The sequence below is a fragment of the Thunnus albacares genome, chromosome 6 (genome assembly GCF_914725855.1).
Source record: "Thunnus albacares chromosome 6, fThuAlb1.1, whole genome shotgun sequence".
Lineage (NCBI taxonomy): Eukaryota > Metazoa > Chordata > Actinopteri > Scombriformes > Scombridae > Thunnus > Thunnus albacares.
In genome coordinates this window covers 30,620,224-30,641,334 of record NC_058111.1, presented here as the reverse complement: position 1 = coordinate 30,641,334, position 21,111 = coordinate 30,620,224, and the positions used below count along the sequence as shown (strand labels likewise).

General features: G+C 37.5%; 1 protein-coding gene across 2 annotated transcripts in view; it reads left to right on the top strand.

Moving 5' to 3' along the window:
- lrrc75a (leucine rich repeat containing 75A) overlaps nucleotides 1–21,111 on the top strand; it is a 63,559-nt gene that overhangs the window by 19,887 nt on the left and 22,561 nt on the right. For both annotated transcript variants that reach the window (XM_044353279.1, XM_044353280.1), the window contains exon 3: nucleotides 13,915–14,027. In XM_044353279.1, the coding sequence (XP_044209214.1) occupies nucleotides 13,915–14,027 (113 nt within the window). The remainder of the gene's footprint in view (nucleotides 1–13,914; nucleotides 14,028–21,111) is intronic.

The window sequence follows — 21,111 nt, the reverse complement described above, 5'->3', positions numbered from 1 at the left end:
ACGCATACTGTGACTTTATATGGGCATCCCTCTTCCTCTCTCTCCTTTCTTCTTTACCTCTTCTATTTCAGTCAGTATCTTAACAGTTAATACAGCCTTGGTGCAGGACTGCAGTCTCTAATAACACATTTCCATAAATAAACAAAGGGACTTTTGAGTTAAGTGACAGGATTAATAGATTAAGGTAGTTGTGATATGCATAAATAGAAAAGCAATTATTTGTTACATTGATTACATCCGTGTTAATCCTGCTCTGCCTGATGAGTTTATGAATCCCTCAGAGATAGACCCTGAAACATAAATCAAAAAATTATTAATCACTCTAAAATCAGTCATTATATTCCATAAGGGGCAGCAAATCTTTCAATATTTAATTATCTCCCTCAACACTTTGGGTTAAAGTTGCTATATACTGAATAGTTCATTATTATTTATTATTAGTCATTATTATTTTCCATAAAGACGCCTAACTAACGCCTAAATATGCAGTGATTTTATTTGGTTACAGCATTATACATGCACCATACATAAACCCCTAGATATTGCTGCTACTATCAATTATAAAACACTCTCCTGCACACTTGTGTGTAATTAGATTACAGTCAATCCAGGATGAGTCTTCACATACACAGCCCGGGTGGTATCGATCGATTTTACAGCAAATGTGAAATCAATCAAACTGCATCATATCCATCATATCAGATAAGGACCAAACAGACGTTTAATTAAGAATCAATATATTGGTATTAAATCTAGTGCACTAGTACAGGATTACACAAACACAATAAACACCAAAGAGGTATTTCTATAAAAAGGGCCGAGACAAACTGGAGTTACATGAAAAGTCTGACTTCAGTGAACCCACGTGAACAATTGATTTGGGTTTACACCTTTCCTCAAATGCCACCTTGCCAAACAGTCGGGGTACCTGCACTGGGTCAAGCTGTGAGCAGCTATCTCATGATGCAAGTGTTCAGGACAACACTGGAAAATGTGTTGTTTACCTTGATGATGTGTTGGAGGTTTGCTGGAGAATGAGACTGCTGTCGCCTGCAGCTCTTTATTCAACCAGCTTACTCTGGCTGTTTCTTCTTTTACCATTCCTCCCTGCAATATTTCAAACATTTAAAATGTTGTTGTGTAGACCCAATTTTTTAATAAACAATAGTCATGAAAACCCATTTTTGCCAGGAAACAAAACAAAAAAGGATGAAAAGATAAAGAATAATAAAAAAATGAGATACAAAGTGAATGTTTTAAATTCCTATCTCACTATTTTGACTTATTGTTTTTAGCATTTTGCCTTTATTTAGATAGTAGCAGTAGAGATGCAGGCTGGAAATGCAGGGAAATAAAAGGACATGACATGAAACAAATGTGCTATAACTATTGTTTTCCATCATTCTAATTTTCCACCTGTTTTTTCTGGGAGAAATATATTTCAATATGCTACAATGGCAGCTAATTTTGATGAAAAATACTGGTGCATCACCCATAGTTGCTTCACAATAAAAGCCTTCCTGTGACTGAAAAGTAATATGAAGCAGCAGCAGAAGTAAATCTGAGTTAACAGTATCTTAACAGTTAATACAGCCTCGGTGCAGGTGTAGGAGAGCAGTCAGTAAACAGTGAAGCTTCTATCAATTGAAAGTGAGAACAGGAAGTTGGGACTTCCTGTTCATGTTTAACTCAAATTCTTGAAACCCCTAAATTACAGAGGAAATACTGAAAGCATACCTTCTAATGGGTTTCTCTCTTGTCACCAGCTTGACCACACCTGTTGAGCCATTCAGTTTAGTGCAAAGACACATCTTTGATACTGTGAAAGTAGGTAAAGGAAAACGATACAGTTTTTGTGGCTCACCATTGGCCCTGTGTAGTCAGACTGCTTGGTCTTTAGCAGCTCCTGGTTGGTCCTTTGTTGGCATGCCGCTCAGAGTGTGATCAAAACATGAGGACTTAATGGAGCTTGATATGGAATTAAATTGATTTCATGGATCAAAGGCTTGTGTTGTTTAAGTTTAAGTTACAACTTTAAATTTAGTTGTAAAGTTGTATGTTTTTTTATATTGCCTTTAATACCTTTATTTTATTGGCATTTGATGAATATATTTTCAACATGTAACCAGTTCTACATGATCTGTTGGACAGATTTCTTGGCAAAAGTGCCAGAAATGAAATGAAAATGAAATGAAATAATCGATAAGTTGATTGACATAAAATTCATCAGCAACTACTTTGATAATTAATTAATCATTTAAGTCATTGTTCAGGCAGAAATGCCAGCCATTCAAAGATTCACCAAACCACTAATTTGCAGACCTGGAGGGAATTTACCAGGAAGAATTTAATTAGATTCTTTAAGGTAAAGAGTAAACACTTGTCATGTATTCTGGAAATGCCCTGAAATAACCAAATTCTGGGAAACAGGATGTACGGCAATGAGTTATTTTTTATTGTTATTATTGTTATCATTGTTATTATTGTTTTTATTATTATTATTTCATATATATTTCTTTATTTATGGATGTTTTCCCTGAGCTCAAGTGTTTGTTTGGTATTATTTTGCATAAAAAAGTTTTTTAAAAAAGCCAGATGTTTGACAGTTCTAGCTTCTCAGATGGGTGAATTGGCTGCTTTTTCTTGTCTTACATTATAGTAATAGTCTCTTTGGGACTGTTGCTCAGACAAAACAAGATATTTGATGATGATATTGGGAAAAAATGTTGTTAGTTGCAGCCCTAATTTATATGCATTTCAGTGGATGTGCCACTGGGGTAATGGTGGTTTGTCTACTTCCGCCTACAACCCAGATTTGTCTATACTAAACACACACACACACGCTGCCAAAGACAAATACAATACCATAAGTGCAGTTGCCTTATTCAAATTCACTATTAATAAACATCCCTGCACACTCATATACAGACACACACTCGTTCATGCATGTACACAAATCACACTCAAGCAAACACCTGTACACAAACACACACACAAATACAGACTAACTTTTTTTCTCATATTCTTCACTTTTATTCTTGATCTCACACTCTTACACTCACACAGTTACACAGCAGCACAACTGCCTGCATACAAAGTGTGAAAGGTCTATTCATTACTGTGTGACTCCAGCTAAGCAGGGTGGCTTGTGAATCTATACTCGTGGCAGCTGAAAGCTTCGCTGCTTTATCACTGCAGCTGCAGTGAACTTCTCTCTGTCTTCTCTCTTTTTATTTTCTCTTCTTCTCTCCATTATCCTTAGCTTTTCATCCCTGTTTCACACCTCTTCTGTCTCCTCCCTGCACCTTTAAGTAATCTCCATTTCTCACTTATCTTCTGCGTCATTCCACCCACCCGTGTCTCCACTTTTCTTTTGCTATGAATCCAACAATTGGCTTCATGTGGCTCAAAAAACAGTATTTGTGTCTGTGTGTGTGTATGTGTTTGACCCTGTTGATACTGGCTGTTAATTTAATGTCAGATACGAGCCAGTCAGCATGTTCCACCACCTGATATGATGTCTGATTTAAATTATAAGCATCATCAATTTTATTATTTATTTTATCCATTTCTTTTGTCAAGCATAAAACATCAGTTACAGCCGCCTTAATTCAATCAAATAGAAAGCAAACGGATAAGAGTCTGAAGGTTCTTTTTCCATTTTTCAGTATTAAAAATTGTGGGGTTTGGTACTTTTTTGAAAAAATGTAGTGAAAAGGAAAACAGATTTGAAATGCAACAAAAAATAAGTTTATGAAAGAGAAGTGATTCATTTATTTGGCTCCACGAGTTAACCCATGATCAATGCATTTTAGTCCCACGGCCTTCATCAGAGTGCTCTCATCACGGTGAAGGTAATGTAGCTGAAATATATGTTGCTCACAGGATTTAATTCACCAGTGTGACTATTCAGTTAGAATTAAAGCATAAAGCTGGCTTTTTAAATAATATTTTGTTGATAACAACTAAAAATTAATATATCCTGCTTTCAAATACTTTTTAAGAAGCCTGATTTCACCCTGGCACCTCTTCGTCCCTGGGACCCATGGCTTTGTTAATAAGATTTGAAGACTTATAGAAGTTTTGATGTCTGCTGTGTGGGCGTTGATTGATAACTGTGATTGACACTTCACTCACTTGCTACTCTCTCCAGCCACCGGGACTCGCACTGAGTCGGACTATTATCGCGATATTTCGGTGAGTTTAATGTTACTTGATTACAATACCTGCCCTGTTAGCACAATCTAGCTAAAGTAGCTAACTTTAGCTGAAGTGTGAAGTACAGGGTGGCGGGGCATATTTCCAGAGCATAAAAGGCAACACCCCACACTCCTTATTTGGAGGTCCTGGCTCCAAACGGAAAAGATGCGGCAGACTATAAGCTGCAACACAAACTGGTTCCAATGCAAACCAACGGGTGATGTCACAATTCGCTACATCCAGTCTGTGGAGAGAACACAAGCAGCCTGAGCTGACCAATCACAGTTCTTGCATTCCCCATGTGGTATCTCTGTAGCTGCCATAGCTGTGACATGTAGGTACATTTTTGAGTAGACACACATCAGCTGCAGTGTATATGGAGCCATAGGTAACCTCTTCAAACAGAAGATGAAGTGGCATTATAGTAGATCATGTCAATTGCACTCCACTAAACATTCTTAAATTTGAAAATCTATCAGATTTCATTTTAACCTTAGTGATAGAGGACAGTTTTTCCCCTTTCTCCCTCGTTCTTTGCCACACTCAAAGCTCATAGTGACATTCCAGGTCAATAGCTGAGACGGACCCAGTGAGATATCTATTCCAGTGGAGACATGCCATTTACTGGGGAAGATTTAAAGGCTTTGGATGAATAGATGCCACAATGCAATTTAAACTGAACCACAGGACATGCTTATTCAGTATGAAAAGACATCTTAGCAGGTGAGTGTGCGTGTGTTTTTGTAATGAGGAATACTGGCAGGAAAGTTATCGATTACTCATAAGTCACTGCTTTGGCGACAAACACCCAGACAGGGGTGTCTCTCTCTCTCTCACACAAACACACATGCACACACTCATATAGTGCTTCAGCCTCTCCATCATTGTGTCTGTGCTGGAGCTCCTTTATCTTTCACGCTCAACTATCAGAGACTGTACTGTCATTCTCAAAGTGCTAAATGAAGTGAAATATTGGCCAAAGGATAATGCATGGCACCTGCAGCATGAAAGACAGGAGAGTGGACAGAAGGGTTCAACAGATGTGTGTTTTTGAAATCTTGGTATAAAAAGTTTCACTTTTGTTTTGAAGCTTGAAATTTGACCATTTCCATGCATTCAGGATTCAGTGTTTCCCCATATTTTACGGTTTTATGGCAGAACAGAATTTTTGTATTGAGTATTTATGACATTAACTGGCTGCCAAAACTACATTTATTTTTCTTTTTTTTGTATATTCTACTGACTGAACTAAGGAGGTTAATACAGTACAGTGTTTCCCCTATAATTGTACAGACCTGGCAGGTCACTAGGCCAACATGAACGCCCGCCAAGCCAAAAAAATATTTTTTTAATGCCAAAAATAACGCAATACACCCATTCATTCAGAAATCAATAGCATTTGGGAGCCTCTGTGCAGTGCTGTTCCATAATGTGAGTCAACCTCTGTGTTGTGCCTGGGAAAATCTTGGTAGTGTAGCTCCTTCAAGGAATAGGGCAGTGCATAATGTGTGTGCGTAGCGAGTAAGTGGTTAAGCAAAAGAGTGAGCAGCAGAAAAGTGATGGTGAATGCGAGCGGAGCACAGGAAAAGGTTAGCAGTAAGTTGTCAATCTGGCTGTAAATGTACAGTACAGGCTACAGTGTGTCAGTTAATAAATGCTGCAGCTTCTCAAGACCAAGAAAAGTCACGTCTGTCGTTTCCCCAACTGCTGGAAAAGTGAAAGAAGTTAGCTCCAAAGTTAGCAACAATGGGTTAGCCTAACCTGACGACAGAGAACGGAGAAATGTGTGGCTGCTGAGTCTCTCCCAAGTTTTGCTCAGTGCATCCAGCTGCAGTATGACTTACTAACAGGGGGTGTATCTTTAAGAGAAAATGTCTTCATGCTGACAAAGTTGCTATTGTTGCTTCTGTTGAAATCTTGTTTGACTTTTGAGTCACCATGATCAGGCTTGAAGATTCATGAGTGCTGACAGCTGTGTTAATTTTATTCAGTCTTTTGACGAAATTGTATTAGATTCAGTTGCATTTTAGGTGATTTTTGTTTTAATTGACAAAAAACTAAAGGCAATCTGGTCTAGTTGGAGAGATTTATACGTCTTATAAGTTTTTTTCCAATTTTAGTCATGTTTTTTATTTTTATGCTGTACTCATAAAATTTCTACAGTGACCTTTGATCAAACACCAACATAATTTTAGCTGTCTTTAGTTATTCTCATGAGGAAATTCAACAGGAGCCAAAATTTGAAGATGTACAGTAATATCTAGGAGTTAGTCACTCATGTGGGCACATCCTACTGAAACACATCCTTCAAGGAATATGTAACTGAAAACCTATGTTTTCTATTTTGATTAGCAAACATTCACTACAAGACTTGAAAATGTGGCTCTGAAAGTGTTGTAGCTTTGTGCTAAGACACAGAAAACTTTGTATGAAATTGTCCATAGAAACTTCTCAAATCTCTCCTGCAGCATAATTCATTCCTTCGCAGTCCGTGCGTATCCTTATTATGTTCCAAACACTTGTATTTGTACGTTAATATGCCAAAGTATACTGCCAAATTTGCTGCTTCAGTTTGTTGCTAGCTGTTAGCTTACATTAGTAAACCTGAGCAGCTCACTGCAGTTGTGAGTGTGACTGATAATGTACGTCTTTGGTTGCATAAATTAAAAGTAAAACACTCTTTAAACTACTGCAGTTGTCATATTTGGTGAGTACTTTGGTATATTTGGTGATTATTATTCTTAAATTTATTCTTCTCATTTACCATAAGCCTAGCTAACAGTTCTAGTTAAGTTGAACATTTCATACAACTTTATATATCTTTATCATTAAAGCTATAATATGTAACTATTCCACATTAAAATGTCTAAAAATGACTACATGTTATATATTTTGATGTATACTTACATCATCTCAAATGTTTCCAACAATTTTCAAACCCATTGAAATCTGTAATTTTAATCAAGGTAATGGCCCATTTCATTTGGTCACCTGTCAATGGGGTCATACCCGCTCTACCAAAGAGTATACACACACAAGATTATGATCATCTTGTGCGCATGCGTCAGTGTTGTGGTTTTTTCACCACAATGGTATCGAAGAATATACGCATACAAAATAATATGTCGGCGTTGTGGTTGTTCGCCAGAAACTGTCATAAATTGACTTTTATTCAGTTTTAAGCCATATTTTTATGATAAACTTGTTAGATCTTGGTTGTTTTTAAGTACATCTTTTAACCAGATGAAGGATTTTAGTCATTGTTTAGTCATAATTTTGCTCTCAGTAAAAACCTCCTGAACGATGAACACTGAAAGAATCCTAAACAGGAGAAGCTGATTGTTTAACAATGAGGACAACATCTCCCATGATCCCACACTACTTCACAACAGCATGAAACTCTGTCTTTTTTATTATTTTGACCCAGAGACCCCTAGCAGCAGAAATTACATATTGTGCGTTTAAGTTTTTAATTTTTTGAATACATTTAATTATAGTTTTTGTTTAGGGTTAGCTTTTATTTTGTTTTTCCTTTTGTTGAGATATTATTTCCATACATTAAGGTCTAAACACTGCTCCAGGACATTATGTACCTTACCAGAAATACAATTCTGGAAAGCAAATACAGTCATTTATTTTTATTTAATTTTTCTGTTCTGTAGGGTTTGAGTGTAAAAATACTGAATTAGACTCTTATTAAATACCCACCTATGGTTTACAGGTTCAAACATGTAGAGTGAAGTGATTCCTTCCTCAGATGCTGTAAAAGCAGCCAACAGTCTGTGTGTCTTTCACCTGCACCACCTGACCGCTGAAAAGAGATTGAATTATCCAAACAATTTATCTGCAGAATGGAGGGACAGTTTAGCAGTAATTTACCAGAGCATGCAGGGCATGCAGTGAAAAATAGGACTAAAGTAATGGTTCCATTTGTACTTTATAAGCTAACTTTATCAGCAGGCTTCCCTGAGGGGAAGGAATAGAGATGAAAAAGACAGATAAATAAGAGAGAGCGAGAGAGAGATGGAGGCATAGGGAAATAGGAGAGGGAGAAAGAGGAGAGGTCATACGTTCTCCCGAGACTGTAAAGATTCATAGATGTGTTGTGTATCAATAATGTAACGAGAGGGAGAGAAGGGGGAGGAATATGACAGGGAAGGACATCAGAGAATGAAGGAGACAGAAAAGCAAAGAAACAGAGAGAGTTAAGGCCAAAGAGAAAAAAGGAAAAGGATGAGAGAAAAGAGAGCTGGATGCAGTATAATGTAGAGAAGGCCACAGTGAAGCGACGAGGCTCCAGCCAGATGCTGCTGCTGTTTTCATCAACCTGAGCTCTCTGTCTCATTCATTTCAGCACAATTCAATTCACACAGCTTTATTGACATGATGAGACCACTCTTACTGTACATTACCAAGAGTGTTGGTACAAAACATCAATACATCTCAACAAAGACTACACAAATAAACAACAACTGCAGAATGTTGAAAAAATAAAATATCTTTTGTTGGTTGAATATCAGCCTTTCAAATGTGTCTCGATCGGATGTTAATGCAAACTAGAAATTCCAATTATGTGAGCATATAGAGAAATATAATATCTTTGTCTAATGAAAACCTGGCATCTACAAAATGTTAGCTTGTCAGAATCTAGGGCATTGTGTTTCTAGCACGACATCTGTGCATATTTGAGTTTATACAATGGCCTCTAAAAGGTTTTCATCAGAGCAGGAGTGACAGGACTTTCTCAACCCTTAAAGGAACCATGTCATGTGAAATGTGAAACAGCAGAAAGACTTTACAGGATTCATTCTTATTCATTGCATCAGAATAAGAAAATGTGTTGACAAGTTAATGGCTTCAAGGAACTTGTTTTAGTACAGTGTCAATACAAATTTAAAAGGAAAGAAAACAGAAAAAGATAAATTAAGCTTATAGGAATTATAAAGATAAATATGTCTTAATGTATCCAAAAACAAATACATTATAGTGTAATGGACACATTGTTAATCTGTTGTAGGAAGTGAACAGTGTGGAAGGGTTATGACCTGCTGTAACAAATAATTATTGGATAATTATTGGATCTTGCAAAGAAAAAAATGCATATAAATTAGAATAGAGCAAATTAATGAATGCATCCAGAGCTTAACAAGCTATGCTAGTGGATCTGCACTTACACACAGCAGTGCTTTGAACTAAATACTAATGTCAGCGTGCTAACATTCTCACAATGATAATACTAACACGCTGATGTTAAGCATGTATGTTTACCGTGTTCACCATCGTAGTTTAGCATGCTAGCATGGTAACAATGGCTAATTTGCACTAACTGCAAATACAGTTGATGGGAGTTATTGGTATTTGGTTATAAACCAAAGTAGCCTATTGGACAAATTTTGACCTGATGATGGTGCCAAAACGTAAGGTATCAACAAAGTCATTACAATTCATCGTGAAGATAACATGAATGTGTGTTCAAAATTTCATGACAATTTATCCAACAGAAGTTGAGACATTTCACTTAAAGCCACAAATGTGAATCTTATGATGGCACAAGCAGAAATCACCAGAATCATCAGGAATCATCCTCTGGGGTCTACGAGTATCTGTACAAAATTTAATGACAATCCATCTAATAGTTGTTGAGATATTTCAGGCCGGACCAAAGTGGTGGATTGACATTGCCATCCTTAGATCCATGCCAGATAGGGGTGCAAAAGATCACAAAAATCATGGTTCGGATTGTATCACGGTTTTGAGTCATGGATCAGGTCATTTTTCAGATCAGCCAAAAAGAAAAAAGGGAGACAAATATTACTTAGCTTTCCATTTATTCTGTAAAACACTTAAAGCAAGGAACTTTTTTAAACTTTTTAAACATGGTAGTGAATGAAACAACAGCCTGTGTAGGAAGGAGCCACCAAACAAACATTCACCGGGAAAAATGCACTGTTAATGTCAGTTAGCAGCTAGATAGCTAACAATCTGCTCAGCTACAGCACATTAAACAGCATGTAAACATACCTGCAGATGTCACTTCGGACACATTTGATGCTGGTTTGGTCGTTGCTCTCCAAAACACGGATCAACTACGTTCACCACTAATGCCAGAACTAAACCAAAATTTGTTGAACCTGTATTCATTGATTTTTTAATTGGCTACTTTGGGGCAGCACAAAACTGTGGAAGGAAGTCATTGTTAATGTTATTAATTACATCAGTGCTGTTCCTGCTTTGACAAGTAAAGATGCCATAAAGGTGCTTCACATCAGTGTATGTCCATGTGAAAAAGTTCAAATTAATTTCCAATTTCCTTTTATGGTAATTTGTGTACATCTGAATTCAGTGATTGTTCCTGTGAAAGTTCTATCAGTAGGAAAACATATTTGTGTTATTGATGAGGACCTTGAAATACTCTGTGATTCCGATCTGACAATAAATGAAATTAAAACAGCTCTTTTCTCAATGAAAAAGGGAACATTTCCAGATACTGATGGTCATTTTATGAATAGATAATTGGCAGACTATTACTCTTCTAACTATTGATTATAAAATCTTGGCGATGGCTTATGTGGAGCAGACTAAAGACAAGACTTAATCATATTGTTGCTGAAGCACAGTCAGGTTTTATTAAAGGTCGTCATATTAGCAATAATATCAGACTTATCTTAGATTTATTGGACTATGTAGACTCAGTGCATTAAAAAGCTTTTATTCTTTTTTCATAGAGCTAAGAGGAACTGCAGAGTTGGGTGATAATTATCTTTGGGTTTGTCACAACTAGCACCCCCTTTCACATTCACCTTCATTGTTTATATGAAATATGGATTAGTGAAAGCATATAAATAAAAGAAAGATAAATAAGTTTCATTGTCTTCACTGAGTGTGGAAATGGGCAGCAGGGTAGAGTACAGAGACCAGAAATATGAAAAATAGCTCTTTGCTATGAATCTAAAAATGTGAGTTTACATCAAAAATACTTTTCCTCAACTTTTTTGCAACTTCTGACTCAGTGGGAATCATTATCACTTCATTTAGTTTGAAATTCATTTGGCAGCAAAAGAAGTGGAAGAACTTTTTCTCTGCTATCCATTCATCGACTTTCACAAATGCTTTCTGCTAGAAAATTGATTTTCTGCTTTACTATTCAACTTTTACCCTTCAGTATTTTACCAAGCTGGCCCGAAATACACACACTGGCCTGAATAACACAGTGTTGTACCTCACAGTTTAGGGAACACTGAATGTCTTTGTTTATATCACTTCTCCCACTCACCATCTGTTTTAGACTGGATACAGGGGACCTGCAACCCTGACTCACCACCTGAATAAATGTATTGTAATTGGTCGAAGCCTCATAAACAGACACACACACACACACACATGCAGTGACGGTACAGCAGAGGGTTGTGGTGACATTGAGGCAGATGGGTACAGCTGAGGCGGTGCATCAGTAACTGTGAAGCTGTGTCTGAAATTGCTTCCTTCGTTCACTGTGATGGAAGCTCAGTAGGGACTCTACACAAAGCACTAAATTGAGATGTTGAACATTTATGTTTCATCATCATTTTGCGTCACAACCAAGAGATGTAATGTCACATAACTGTAATTTACACATCTGTCACTTGAGGTGCCAGGGTACCTTTTTTCATAGTAGAAAAGAAGTGTACATGCTAACATTTCTCATCCCATTGTATGAATGTTTGAGTGTGTGAATGTACTCTTCAAACGTAATGGCACAAAGTGAATGTAATGTAGCACACCAGGCAGCAAATAGAGAGCGATTACAGACTTAGCCAATCAACACAGTGCGTAGCATTCAATTCCCCGGCCTCATCGTGTGTGTGTGTGTGTGTGTGTGTGTGTGTGTGTGTGTGTGTATGTGTGATGTATGGTCTGTCGTAGGCCACTTTCAGGGACAAATTTCAGACTAAAGTTAATTGGGTACAGCTTGTCCAATTGAGGACAAAAGCCATGTCCCCAGTTGAGAAAAAGCTGATTTTTGGGTTAGTGGTTAAGATTAAGGTAAAGGTTAGGTTTAGGTAAGTAGTGGTTATGTATGTCTAGGTAATGTCCCCAAAAGTGACCTAAGCAAACATGTGTGTGTGTGTGTGTGTGTGTGTGTGTGTGTGTTTGTGTGTGTGTGTGTCCTGTCATATCAGAAAGTTGACGTCGGCAGAAGGCGTGTTTGCTAATTCTTTGCTCCAGTGGTCCTCAAATCCTTTAATTATATCCATGTATCTTATTGCTGTCTGTTACTGCTGCAACACTTCACTGCTCCGTCTTATTCTGTGATAATGTTGCGTCCACCTTTCCCACTCCCCTGTGTGTACAACTCTGCAACTCTGGCTGACAGCGTCAAAGCCAAATACACATTACATACCTGTATACAAAACATGTACCTGTCACTACTTGCTTACATTGGATTTTTCTTTTTTTGTTGGCCTATGTACTGAATGATCGATGGATGACTGAATATGAAGCTCCATGGAATGATTTTGTTGTGCCACGTGCATTTCCACCTCCTTTTGTTCATACCTTGAGAAAGGCCAAGTGTACAATAAATCCTCTAAATTGCACTTATTAAATCAATTGATTACCTATGACTTGTTGCTCTTTTCCAGAGTAGCCTGGGGTGATGATCTTACCATACAATATCTAAATAAGGGATGAGTGATGCATGATATAGACAATAATCTATCAAGATTTTACATTTACATGATTAATCAATTAAATTTGGCTTTGTTGGGGTTTGTTGTCTCACATACAGTTCCCTAGAAAGTCCTTTATCTCCTGTGTTGCTTGTTGGCTGTTTGTAAGCTTATCTGTCAGTGGTTTGGTGCAGGGCAGGGAGTGTACAGCTGCCTGCTGTGACTGGAAACAAGGTTGATGAGAGCGATGAGAGTAAATCTAAGTAGTAAAGCTGCAGGCTGTGAAACCAAAACAAAGAGCTGAAAGGTGCTAAAATCCAAATTCAGGGTAGAAGTTAACTACGACTCCTAAGGTGCATTTCAGGAAGAATCAGCCAATCACAGAGCTTAAAATTCAGTCATGCATGGCTAACAGCAGCAGAAGCTAAAGATTACGGTGTTGAGAAAACTGATTTTACAATCTACAGAGTGAACAAGTTTATTTCTGGGTCACTTTTGAGTGAATTCAGCATCTATGTCTATTGTTTACATTGTTTACGACAAAGTGTTTTGAATCCATTACGCTCTGATTCGCTGCCAAGCAGTCGCCTGATTTTACATCCAGCCACTGACAAGCAGCAACATTAGCATTCATTTACATTCTCTGGCCTCCTGTTGAATGTCAGGTGGTCTGGTATTTTTAGATGTACTTATATAATATGATAATTTTTCAGCATGAATGTACTACATACTCAACCTATTGTCAGATTTGTATATAGAAGACCTCTAGACTTGTTGGCAAATGTGCCAACAAGTCTGTGTTTATAAAAAGATACCTTGGTTACCTAGCTAACAAGCTCAATATGACATCAGTCAGATGAAGGCTAACAGTAGAAAGTCCAACGTAGAAATGAATCACGTCTACTTTTGCTCAGTTAAAAAGTTGCAAGTTTACAACCAGCTGTTCTCATCACAGCTCCTGTATTGCTGAAGACTTGCAATATGGCCACCTGAAGGTTTTCCTCATCAGCTGCTCTGTAATTGAGTTGATAGTCTGTGTGTCTCTTTGTCTCTGTGTGTCCAATAGGAGGGCGACTCTCTCGGAGCGATGGAGAAGGTTTGTCGTCAGCTGACCTACCATCTCAGCCCCCACTCTCAGTGGAGGAGACAAGGCCTGCTCAAGAGGAAACCTCAGGCCTGGTGAGCCTCTATGTGTGTGTGGCAATGGTATAGTATGTCGCTGTGTTTGTTAACATCTCAGTGTGTCACCAGTGTGTCATCATCTGCTGCCCCTTTGGATGCCATGGAGACTTCCACTGATGTCCCTCTTTATTTTCTCACTCTCACAGTTGGAAATGAAACCAGTTCCTTCTGTCTATCCTTCTCTCTCTCTGTTAGCCTTTTAGTATCCCTCTCCTTGTTTGTCATCCATCTTTTTAAATCTGCATTGTTACCTTAATTGTATCTCTGTTTGTATTATTTAATTTGTATTTCAGTCTGACATTCAAAACTTATCAAAAATCTGAACCTGTGTTAGACTGCCACCTTTCTCTGTGATTTTTCCTCTTTGCAGCTACATTATGTAGAAACCTCATTTTGAAGGTCTGCAGCCAAATGAAAATGGAAATTTGGATGGATTTGATATATGCAGCAGTGTTACACAATATGCAAATCAGCCATCAAAAGCAACTATAAGCGACCAAGCCGTGTTTCACCAGGTCTGTAAAGCATAGCAAGCAAATAATGATTAAACTAAGCTCTATGTCAAAAGGGCATCTTTTCATGTACGCAGAGCACCATATTCCACTGGCAAAAGAGCACTTTGAAAGCATCTGACGGCTTAATTGAATTTATTTCTTGGGTTAAGGCATAACACAGATAGAGTATCCATAAATGTAAATCCACTGGCTATCACTCAGGAGAAAAAAGAAAAAGCTGTTTTACTTGATGGTTTTATTGGTCTTTGCTGGAATTTCATTTCTCTGCTCTCTGGTGCATCTGGTGCACAATTTTTATTTGTAATTTTTTAATTGTCATGAATTATCACGTGCAATATTAGCAAACAAATTAAAAAGTAGATTACATTAATTATAACTTTCCACGACCAAGAAAGAAGTGGAAAGCAATATGTGCGATGAATGAAAGGAAATGAGAGGTTTTGAATCTCTTTACACTTTTAAAGTTAGAAATTTAGAAATTAAAGTGAGACACATTTTGATATTGCCGGCATCTTAATTTTCAACTCTTACTGTGTCAATTGACAGTCTAAGTGAAATTTGCTGGCAGAGAAAAATGTTGGAGAGAAGAATAAATGAAGTCGTCTTGCCTCAGAACACTTAGATTTTTGTGAATGAGACATTTGGATTAAGTTATTTTTCAGTTTTAGGACTCTCATCTATCTGACATTTCAGAGAAAGAAAGAACAGACATAACAATTAGGAGTACATGTATATCTGAGTAAATATTTTTCTTCATTTGTAGACATAGCCATCAGATTTCACCTGATATCCTTTACAGCATAATATTCATATTTTGTGGTGGTTTTAAATGAAGAAGTAAGGTAACTGAAATATATCAACCATATCAATAAAAAAGTAATAAAACATTCTAACACATAGAAACATATCAAATTTTATTATAAAAAGGATTTAAAGGCTTTATTTCTGTTCCATTCACTGCAACCTAAATCTAACATGGAAACATTTAGACCTGCTATAAAATGCATCCTGGTGGGAGCAGAAGGTATCAAAACGACATTGTAGCAGGATACATTTCGAGAGAAGATTTCCACTGCTGTGTGAAAGGAGCAACAGTAAGAAATGAAAGTCTCTCCTCCTCAGGTGTCAGCATGAACACCAGGTGTCACACCCTCAACAAAACAGACCATTTGCAGACAAATAATGTAGAGGGGGTTTGTATCGGGAAAATAATTCTTCAGTATGTGTACATTGGATCCCAGGTGTCAATGACTTCACAGTAAACAAAACTGATAGATTGCTTTTGTCTTATAGAATACTTTGCTCAGCGCTCAGCTTTAGATGCAATGTCTTTACCTATAATGGAAATAAATGATAGCTGCAGACGAAAACGAGTTTGATAATTATCTTAAGTAATTCTGTACTGGTGAAGGGGATTTAATCAAAGCAGTGTTGCAGTCGGCACTTCAGGCTGTCATGAACTCCAGTCGGAGTGATTAGCTAGAGAAGAGACAGGGCTCATTTACTCTGCATCGCAGGGCAAGAGATGAGATTGAATCATCCTTTTGCATGAAACACACACCATTAACGCCCTCACACACACACACACATATCTCCATGAAAAATTATGTCAGCCCCTCCTGGAGTCAATGAAGAAAGGTGACAAACATTTGATAAACTGCAAAGGCACCAAACACTGACGATCCGCTCAGTTGTCCATTACAGTTTTGGATTGTTTTGTGGCTTCTTGTGTTACCCAACTACTAAGACTACAAAAATTACACTGATTTTCAGTGATTCCCAAAACAAGGGTACATTTACCCCAGGAGGTAATTCTGCCGTTGCTAGGGGGGTACATGGAAAGAATATAGAGGCCAGTGTTGCCAACTATTTTCAGTGGCAAGTAGCTAAAGCCTGAAGGAAAAGTCACTAGATGATGTTGCATGCTAATTTACATATCTGTGACATCATTACATAATTATATACATACAAGATTTTAAAAAATCTAAAGAAAATTAAGTTAAATTAGACTAAACTGACTGAAACTAGCTATGTCATTAGTTATTTTTTTCAAGCAGCTCCTTGATGTGCATCTAAATCTACCAAATAATATTCATGCAGGTTGTATCAACTCTAACTGACGTATCTGAATAGAGAGGCAATCATGCATTGGAATAAATTCACTATCGTTAAATCTGTCTATTTTGACAAAACAAAATCAAACTTAGATAGTAAAGTTAAAGCATTTAGAATAAAAACAATGTGGATTAGTGATTGGTCATTAGGTACACACATTCATAGCTTATTCATGACTCTGTCTGGCTGATGATTAGTCCACTGAACTTGCTGCTGCTCTGTCCCACTGAACACAGTCAATCTAGAGAGCCAAATCAGCTCTCATTCACTGAGAAATACTGGCGACTTCCTTCAAGAAGAGGAGACAAGGTCTGTCCAAAAAGTTGTTAGATATGTCGTTGGCCACTTTTTTGAGAAAAAGTCGCTAAAGCTAGCGACAAAGTCACTAAGTTGGCAGCACTGATAGAGAGGCATTTAAAAATAGTTTTGATTGAAAAGACATGTCTGTGTTTAGGAGGAATATACACATACAATTGGGATTACAAATTGGTGTGATGCTGATTTTTAGTAAGTTAATTGTGCAGTACATACTTCCCACCAACCTGGGTCAGCTGTAACACCACAAAGCCATGTTTTCAAAGAGACTGTATGAAAACTAATTGTGAAAAGTGAGCAGCAAAGTGGAAATGGTTAGCAGTAATGGATAAACTTTAAAGAGTCCTTAAAATGCAATGATTAAACACTTTAAATGAGTATTCAAAATTAGTAGATGGTGAAATAGTTAGCTAAACATAATTAGTAAACATTTGAATTAGTTACCTAAGATTAATTAATACACAGGTGAAATAGCTTGCTAAGAGTAAGTTGAAATAGCTAGCTAAGACTGATGGATAAACAGTTAAAATAGTTAGCTAGTGGTGGATAAAGGGTCCTTTTGCAGGTTCAAGTTGTAGTTGTAGGAATGCAAACTTGACCAAACCTCAACAGTGACAATGCAATTCTATGAAAAAATTATGGTAACAATATCCACTCATGTAGTGTTACATGACATCCACTGTAAAACCAGCTGAAATTAGCATATTTGGCACATTACAGGTGATGTCAATGAAGGGATGAGCTCATCTGACAGATGTGATGGTTCATCAGACAAAGAAGGTTGGGAACCACTGAGCTAGATGGTCGACTATAACAAGCATGTTTATATTTTGGTCCATACCGGACAAATTGACTTCAGTATTCTTATCATGTGGATTCCTTGGATCTAGCCAAGTATAGTCAGTATTTCCACTAGGTTGCATTATTTACTCCAAACGTTTTATCACTAACAGTCACTAAAGTTGCATCAAAATTGATTTCTTCCCAAATCTGTTCAACAACATAGACTTAGTATGTGACTAAAGAGAGTGAGTCCAATTTTCAACAGATTTAACACTCAATATGCGGACCTGAATATAATACAAAATATTTTCCTGGAAACATTGGGAAACATGGACTCTTCTTACATTTGAAGATTAGACAATTAAATGTGATTTTCACAGTAATCATCCTGAAAAAACTAGACATAGGAGGGAGTTTTGAACCCAGGTTATTTTTACAATACACCCTCTCAGAATGTCATGTTAGCAGATGGCGAGCCAACTAAACAGTCTTAAAATAGTCTTTTCATTTTCCAAAAAGCCACTTCTTAGAGCTTTAGCCACTATGCAGCTGAAAAGCTTTGAATATCACCAGCCAGCTGAATCAAGAAGTTAATACTGATTTTCTTTGAGATAGCAGCAATGAATTAGAAGGACCAGACAGCTGTTTGTCATGTTTTCTGCATTATTGAAAAAGTTTTATGTATTTTATGTGACATTATAAAGCCCCTATATGAATGATTTGAGCATTTCTAATTTTGGTGACTTCTATTGGTAGTATCAAAAAACACTGATGCTTTGTATTTACTGCTATAATGGGTGGCTGAAATACACTCTACATGTTGAAAATACTTCAAATGTCATTTGAAGCTAGTATTACCTCCTAAGAACAAGCAAGTGAAAAAGTACAAGATGATAAATAAATTGTACTAGTGTAAACAGTGTTAGTGAGCATACCAAACTGCACAATGAATAATTGTCTATTGTTTACATATTAGTCATAATGTCGAGATATAAAATGGGCAACAGATTGGAAGACAGATTTTTAATTAAGTCTGCAGGAGCTGAAACAGATATTGGCATCTCACTATTACAAATGTCCTGAGGGTCTATCTATAACTGTAAGTGTGTATTTCATAATCTGAGGGTAAATTGGTCTTTCATCTTTAACCTCCTAACACACATCAGACAGTAACCTCCTGTACCATTAGTTACAAGGATAAATTGTGATGTAATGAAAAACACCTGTCTCTGTTTCAGTGTGTGTGTGTGCAACAAATAATGCTGTAGACTGTGCACTGTACAGATCTCAGGTTTTAAAGTCATCACAATCTTTGACTGTAGCAACTGAAATATGCTTTTTTTTAGCCTTTACTGTGTGGTTTGTATTTAACCTGAGTAAAATTCTAACACAGTGAATACAGCAGGTCCCTTTTAACCTTTCAAAAAGGTTTTATGACATACCATCGAAAAAAGAGGACAAACAGAGCATATTCTGTTTGGCTCAATAGAACCTCCATCAGGCCAACCATGTGATATTATTCAGTTTTTATGTTTGTATTCACCTGCAAATTTTTAGTTAAAGGGGGCCTGTTATGCTCATTTCCTGCTCTATATTTTTATTCTGGGACTCCACTAGAGTAACTTTGCATGATTCGTAGTCCAGGAAACTTCTTATTTATCTTATACTGGCCCTTTATGAAAGGCTTTGATTTTTTTGTGAGTAGTTAAATAGTTGCAAAAGCAGAAAAAGTCAAGAAAGTTGGTGATCCTTCATAGAAAAATCTCTCTTCTGGAAAACAAACTGCACTATAATTTGTCTCCTTTGGATAAGTTTGCTTTCAGATCCCCAGGTTCAGGTCTTACATCACATTTCCTGCTAAGAGTGTATTGGACCGAGAAGGGGGTGTGATCAGGTCCAGCTGGGCCTGGCAGCTCTGGATCTGATCTGTAACTTTTTATCTGAGATCTCAGCGATCCCAATCAGAAAAATGACACTGTAGCAATGAAAATGGACATTGTTGCTGTTTAGGAAAGTGTGTATAAAATGTAAATCAATTGGCTGGCACTTTGTTATTGTCTGTAAAACAAGAGTAACTGTGGTTGTGAGTCGCGGAGAGAAAAAAAGAAAGATTAACAAGGATTACTGTTCATTGTCTGGCTGCTTAACAACAGCTCCTTTCAATGTACTCAACAAGTCTGCTCAGTGGTTTGAAATGAGGCAGCTGCAGAGCTGAATATGTGGAGCAGCCAGCAGACCTGGACTCCTCTCTGCTTTACAACCGAGGTCTGGGACCCTGCAGAGAAAAATGTGAGGTAAACAATGTGACAGCATATATTCTGAGGGCAGGGTTACTTTTTTAGCAACATTGGGACAAGACATTTCTCTTTAAGAAAGAATTTGATTGATTTGCCTGTCAGCTGTGTTTGATTGAATTCATGGTTGTGTGGGGGGTGGGTGGGGTTGTGCCAGGAAACAGAGAAGCAGATGGAAACAAGAAAAACTCAACAGGTCTCAAGCTCACACCAACATATTACCCCCAGTATCATCATTAGATAATCACAATCGATGGATGCATTACAAATCCAGCTATTTCATATTGTAATTCTATTTATCTTAAAGGTTAATTCTAGTTTACTACAACTGAGTTTAAGTTCAAAAATTCAAACACTGATAAAACTATTGTGCTCCACAATAGCAGACCAGCACTGAGATGATCAGGAAGAGCTTCTACTCTTAGGCCACTAGCATCCTAAATGAGGTCACTGCCTAAGACCCCCTCACCCCCCCAACCTATCTGCCTGTCTGTCTCTGTACCCGTCTGTGTGCCAACCTTTCGGCATGTCTGCCGCCTGCTGACTGGCTGGCTGTTGCTGTCACACCAACAGATTTATTGGCTGCTTCCCACCTGTGCGCTGACAGCCAGTAGAGAGAGAAGTGGAGTGTTGACTCAGGATATCTGTGCCTCTCTCTGCTCTTTTTTGCCCCTTCATTTCCCTCATCTGTGTCATCTCACCAGCAGGCAAAAACAAACAGGGATATTTGCCCTAATATAAATTTAAATCTTTGTGTCTGTGTGGCAGTAAAGGACATGAAAAATCAATATAGGGTTTGACTGCTATGGGCCACAGTTTTAATTTGAAGCAACTGATGGCTTAACACCAACAAATATTTGATATTCTGTACGATTTGACAGAAACCCCTGCAGAGAGAAAAGCAGGCAAAAAGCAGTTATTGGAAATGTAGAATTGCTTATTTCTAACCCATTTTCCTGTCTGTAGGAAGTCATTGATTTTCCAGCTTGCACCCTTTCACACTCCATCACTGCTGCTTTTGTTATGAAGCTCACCACTGATCAGCAGTTGAAGAAGACT